This window comes from Suricata suricatta, chromosome 11 (genome assembly GCF_006229205.1).
Source record: "Suricata suricatta isolate VVHF042 chromosome 11, meerkat_22Aug2017_6uvM2_HiC, whole genome shotgun sequence".
Lineage (NCBI taxonomy): Eukaryota > Metazoa > Chordata > Mammalia > Carnivora > Herpestidae > Suricata > Suricata suricatta.
Window position 1 is genome coordinate 359,160 of NC_043710.1, and position 6,168 is coordinate 365,327.

At 62.5% G+C, this 6,168-nt stretch overlaps 1 protein-coding gene across 2 annotated transcripts; it reads left to right on the forward strand.

The window, feature by feature from the left end:
- RASSF7 (Ras association domain family member 7) lies at positions 1 to 2,676 on the forward strand. Of its 2 annotated transcripts, XM_029956919.1 has the most exons (6): positions 1 to 69; positions 682 to 819; positions 1,000 to 1,712; positions 1,848 to 1,976; positions 2,054 to 2,135; positions 2,217 to 2,676. In XM_029956919.1, exons 2-6 carry the CDS (start codon positions 696 to 698, stop codon positions 2,246 to 2,248), a joined length of 1,080 nt encoding a protein of 359 aa, XP_029812779.1. In that variant the 5' UTR covers positions 1 to 69; positions 682 to 695; the 3' UTR covers positions 2,249 to 2,676. The 2 variants fall into 2 exon arrangements, with proteins under 2 accessions (XP_029812779.1, XP_029812778.1); XM_029956918.1 differs by having other exon boundaries at positions 2,054 to 2,676.
- The last annotated feature ends 3,492 nt before the right edge of the window (positions 2,677 to 6,168 follow it).

Consider the following 6,168-nt stretch of genomic DNA (forward strand, 5'->3'; position numbering starts at 1 on the left):
GGCGGCGGGCGCCGGGCGCCGGAAAGTAGCCAGTTCGATCCTGGATCCGGGAGGCCGGCGAGCGCCCAGGTAAGAAGCGCAGGGCCCCAGATCCTCCTGAGTGCGGGGCATGGTCCCGGGCGGCAACTCCGACGGAGGAGCGCGGGCTGGGCCGCTGTGGGGGGGCCCGCCGCACCTGCAACGGCCCCCGTCGCAGAGACGGCAAGCGCGGCGGCTGGCGGGAGCGGGAAGGAGGCTGCCCGCGCCGGCGGGGACCGCCCAGACGAGGTCTGTGTCTGGGGCGAGGGGACGTTCCCATGGCAGCGGGAAGCCGTGTTTTCGTGAAGGCGCCCTTGGGTGCCTGAGGACGGCGTCCCGTGGGAGGGGCAGTGCCCTTAGAGCCTGGTGACTGGGGAGGCAGGAAGTCCTGGATCTGGTTAATGATTGGCCTGGTTCCGGGATTGGGGCTAGGCGAGAGGAGGCTGGGCAGCGGAGGAGCCTCAAAGTTCTTCTGGAGGGCAGATTGGTTCCCTCTGCGGGAAGGGGGGGGGCGGTCTTGACTACTCCCACCCCAAGAATGTGTGGCCTACGGGTGGGGCTGGGTACGGGAGAGCAGGGCTGACGTCAGGACAGTAGCCCTGAGCTAGTTCTGGGGACAGAGAGGAGGGCCAGGCCGGACCTGACCCTGTGGCTTTCATTCAGCGTGCAGGACAGGGATGCTCTCGGGGCTAGCCGCCATGGAGCTGAAGGTGTGGGTGGATGGCATACAGCGCGTGGTCTGTGGTGTCTCAGAGCAGACCACCTGTCAGGAAGTGGTCATCGCGCTAGCCCAAGCAATAGGTGAGTCCTTCCGGGCTCTGATGGCCCAACAGGTGCACCTGAGGTTGGGCTTGCTCCTATGGCCCATTTCCCTCAAGGTGGGGGGTGGGGGGTGGGACCGGTTGCTCTCCCCCAACTTCTCAAGCCAGGTGGATGGAGGGTGGGGGAGGATCTAGGCTGACCCCTCTCCTCCTACCCCAGGCCAGACGGGCCGCTTTGTGCTCGTGCAGCGTCTCAGGGAGAAGGAACGGCAGCTGCTGCCCCAGGAGTGTCCAGTGGGTGCCCAGGCTACTTGTGGACAGTTTGCCAGTGATGTCCAGTTTGTCCTGAGGCGGACAGGGCCCAGCCTCGCTGGAAGGCCGTCCTCAGACAGCTGCCCACCTCCCGAACGCTGCCCAGTCCGGGCCAGCCTCCCCCCAAAGCCACGACCAGCCCTGGGCCATGAGCCCCACAAAGCACTGACCTTCAGCCTTGGCTGCCCTGGGCTGGCCCCCATCCCTGCGCTGCCGGAGCCAGTGGCCCCCATAGCACCAATGCCAGGCTCCTGTGCAGACCTGCAGGGCCTGGAGCTAAGGGTGCGGAGGAACGCATTGGAGCTGGGTCAGGAGGCCTTCTGGGAGCAGGAGCTCCGGCGGGAGCAGGTGCGGGAGCGTGAGGGGCAGGCACGCCTGCAAGCCCTGAGCGCTGCCACTGCCGAGCATGCGGCCCGGCTGCAGGCCCTGGACGCCCAGGCCCGTGCCCTGGAGGCTGAACTACATCTGGCCGCAGAGGCCCCTGGGTCCCCCTCACCCACAGCCTCTGCAACCGAACGTCTGCGCCAGGACCTGGCTGCCCAGGAGCGACAGAGTGCAGAGGTGCAAGGCAGCCTGGCCCTGGTCAGCAGGGCTCTGGAGGCTGCTGAGCGTGCTCTGCAGGTAAGCTCCCCAGACCCCTGAGCCCCTGCTGACTTCTCCAGTGTGGGCAGATTGGGGGTGTCAGGGTCTGACTTGGGGGAGCACTAGGCCATGGAGCCCTGTGGCTGTGTTCCCTGAGGACCCTCTGTGCCCCAGGCCCAGGCCCAGGAGCTAGAGGAGCTGAACCGGGAGCTTCGCCAGTGTAACCTGCAGCAGTTCATCCAGCAGACGGGGGCTGCCCTGCCACCACCCCCACGGCCAGACGGGGGCCCCCCCAGCACACAGGTCAGAGTGGTTCTGGAGAGAGGCCAGGGGTGGGGGGAGGCCTGGCCCAGCCCTAAGCTGACCTGCTCTTCCTGTAGGATCTTCTGCCTCTGGCCAGAGAAGAGCCTTTCACAAGAACCTCCCAGAGTCCTGCTCTAGTGTCCAGCCTGAGCCCGGAGAGTATGTCTATCCCCCCAACTCTGGGTGGGTCAGGGTTCTTCTGTGGCCTCTTCAGTCCCTCAGCCTGTGTCCTCCCCACAGTTGTCCCCATGAGGCAGAACTCCTGGAGGTAGCAGCTCTTGCCCCTGAATGGACGTCCATTGCCACCCCAACCCTGGGCTCCAGTGACACGAGCGAGGGCGCCAAGGCTGGCCAGACTTGGAGAAAGTGGCAGCAGGGGTCCCAGAGGGCTCATTCGCCCGTGCGCTGGGAAGCCCTGGTGTTCTGGGCGTGACACAGCCCTGGGGTCTCTGCTCTGGGGGCAGAGGGGGGCTGAGGACGCTTGCCCCAGTCCTTGCCGAGTCTGCCGAGACACAGGGGCGTGACCAGCTCAGAATTTGCCAGGCCCCAAAGAGCACGCTCCTTGCTGGGAACAGGAGCTGCGTGGACACTGCCCAGCTGTGGGAGGTATCCTTCATCACATGTGGCACATACACGGTGTGCTGCCTCCCCTACCCTGACCCCAAAACCTCAATAAACTGCCCTGAATGGCTCGAGTGTGTCCTGAGCTTGCACCGGTCAGTGTCTGTGGGGACCAAAGCTGAGACTGGCTGGGGTCACTGGGCAGCACCCCCAAGCTACCCAGGGCTGGCCACAACCAGGGCTCTTGAGAAGGGTGTCTCCCAGGGACCAGTGGTCAGTTGGGACTTGTAGGACCTCACATTTTCGGCTGCTGTGCCCTCCCACTCTCAGGGGCTCTCCTTAGCAGCCCAGGCCCGGGCTGAAAGTTGGACAGTATGAGGCCTGCAGCAGCCTCAGCTCTGGCCTGGGTTCCTGTGTGGACCTCTCTGTTGTCTGGTTCTTCTCTTCTGGCCCGATCCTCACCAGTAGCAGGAACTGCCACCCCATCTGGGGTGACTCCTGGACATGAGGACTCAAGGACATGCCAGACCTGCCTGTCAGGTTTACTGAGAGCCTGTGGGGTCAGGTCCCCGGACTCCTGGTCGGCCAGGACCAAGGAAGCAGCTTTGCTCAGAGGAGCTTTGTAGGCCCCACGAAGGTGTGGCTGCCCAGGCTTCCCACGGCCCCTCAGCTGGATGCGAAGCCTCAGCTGCGCACCTGCGGCCTCAGAATTGGGGCAGAGTGATGTCTAGCTCACAGTCCTGGTCCTGCGGTGGGCTGCACGTCGCATCTCTGAGCACAGTGGCCAAGACTGGAGCTCTGTGCGGTGGTCAGAACCCAGGTGCTCGGTGCAACCACAGGTGTGGGGAATAGGAGATGGGGGCATCCTAGATGCTGGGGGTCTTTGTGCTGAGTTTGGGGGTTGGCAATATGGGATGGACAGCCTTCCAGAGTGGCCCTTGAGCTGGGCCTGGTGTTCTCCACTTCTTTGGGGCAGACCACAGGCGACATGAAGTCCTGAGTACAAGGAGCAAGGAAGCCACCGGGAGGCAATGCCACCTTGAGAGCACAACCTGGGGGGGTTGGGGGTAGTAACCAGAACTGGGCAGGAGGTGGAACAGGATAGGGTACGAATGGACAGGCCAGGCAGTGGCAGGGGACTCCTCACTCCAAAACCCCAGCCCTACCTGTCCGGCTCCTACCGATGCTCCTGCCTGAGCTCACTGCGCACCTCATGGCAGCCCGTTCTAGACAAGGCTAAGCAAATGGGCACACAGGGTATAGTCTGGAATGCAAATGCTGACTGTGTTGTGTCCTGGGTGGGAGGGTTGGCGTTATGGGCAATCAGCACCAGACTTGAGGGGTCTGCTCTCCCCACCCACAGTCCCCACCTGTGCTCAGAAGGGCTGGGCGTACCCCTGGGGGCTGAGCCCAGCACAGGATCATCTCCCAAGCCAGTGACGCTGGCCAGCAGAAGGCAAAGCCAGGTGCCATCAGAGGATGAGCGCACACCTCCCAGGGTCATGTGCTTTCTCACCGACCAAAGGGAAGGAGGCCTGGCGCTCCCAGACTTTGTACACCGGTAGTCTCCTGTGTCTGTTTTCAGGAAACAGCTGTTCAGAAGCCATTGCCAGGGACCTGTCCCTGGTCTGCTGCTGGGTGAGGAAGCTGATGAGTGCTCTTTTGAAGCTTGGAGGGGCCTCAGGTAGCACCTGTGCTCCTAGGGTGGGGAAAAGGACAGAACTTTCCTCCTGGTTGTTCCAGATAGACAAAATCCCAGATCCCCGAAAAGTTGCCAGAAGTGCTTCAAATCACTAAGCAAACCTTGGAGTTGCTGAAAAGTTTACTTTCAAGCTTTAAACTGTACTTTGAAAAAAAATTAATGCTTTTATTTATTTTTGAGAGAGAGAGAGAGAGAGAGAGAGAAAGCATGAGCAGGGGAAGGTCAGAGAGAGAGAGGGAGACACAGAATCTGAACACAGGCTCTGGGCTCTGAGCTAGCTGTCAGCACAGAGCCCAATGCGGGGCTCGAACCCATGACCAATGAGATCATGACCTGAGCCAAAGTCGGATGCTTAACAGACTGAGCCACCCAGGCACCCCTAAACTGTACTTTGTAAACAATGATGAGAACTGTGTTGAGGTAGGGAGAGGCCCAGCTCCCACACATATGCAAACACACACATCCAGTCTGTGGCAGGGCAGGGCCAGGCCAGGCCAGCTCCCCAGGCAGCCCGGGTGTACGTCCAGAGGCAGCCCTCATCACGTCTCCGGAGGGCCAGGCTGTGTTGGGGGATGGCACTGGAGCCCTTCCTGACCTCAGGATTCCTGTTCCTCCCCGTGCAAAAGTGCCCTCTTGGGTTGGCTGAGAACACTGGGGCTCACTGAAAGGTCAACCACAGCAAGTCATTGCCCTGTGGCAGCCAATCAGCTCCACTGGTTCTCAACCCCAAGGCTATGCACAGCCTCACTGTCACCAGAATGTGGCCCTCCTATGCGTGCTGGTGTGACACTCAGTACACCACAGTGACATTTAGGACAGGGTCCCTCCAAAAGCAAGTCCAATTCCATTCGAGGCCTCAACTAATCCTGCCTCTCCCTCAGGCTGCTCCAGTTCCAGCCGTCCACCCCCACCGTCTGGGAGAGGAGACCCGGCCTGCTGGGGCATCCTGCCACCCTGCATGCCAGGAGACTGCTCCACCACCAGCAGGTTTTCACAGCGGATTGAGAACCCCCAGCAGAGAAAGCAGGCCTGGCATATGGGCCCCGGCTCTGCCAGGTGCCCCCACCTCTGGGAGGGGCATGTTGTTGGGCACCACAAGTGGGTCCTTGGCATCCCAACTCTTTTAGTGGCCTTGTTTAAGTGGTAGAAATGCGCAGAAAAGCCAAATCTGGCACCATCTTCCTTAAGAAAGTTCCCAGGGGTGGCCCTCAAGAGGCCAGTAGGGTGGTCCTGAGCACCAAGGGTCTGACCACAACACCCCTTGCCTGCCCAAGGCTGCCCTCAGCTTGGCAATGTTCAGAAGACCTTCCCAGTAACTGCACATCCTGGCACCTGAAACACAAGGAAAAAAGTTCCCTCCTAGGGCGCATCTGGCCCAACCTAAGCTGCCTCATACAGGAAGGCTGCGAAGTCCCAAGATGTTTCCCCTTTCCCCCCAACCCCCAGCTGAGCGCAGATACGCAGACCCGGTCCACAGGGGTGCCCTCGCCTTTTCCCGCCTTGGTGCTCGCCCTCCCACCTGGTGTGGCTGTCCCCAGCCCGACAGAGCAGGGTCACAGAGGGGCCGGGGCGGTCGCGCTGCCCAGGGACAGATCAGCCGCTGTCACACGCACAGTGGGTCTGGAGCAGCGCAGTGTGCGGTGGGCAGTGGCTGCCCTGCGCCTGGAGGGACCGCCGGGTGGATGGAGGGGCTGTACCCCACCCCCGATCCCCCTTCCCTTCCAACTTCTGCGACCGCGTCCCACCTCACCAGCCCGGCCTGAGCCCCCGCCCGCGCCCCCGCCCGCGGGTCTGGTACCTCTCGCGCGTCACCTGCAACCCCGGCGCAGGACCGTCGCCAGCTCTCAGCTCAAATCCGGCGGCCGCCAAGGGCCCCTGACTCCCCCGACCGGCCCCTGCCGGCCCGGAGCCCCGCGCCGGGCCCGCGCC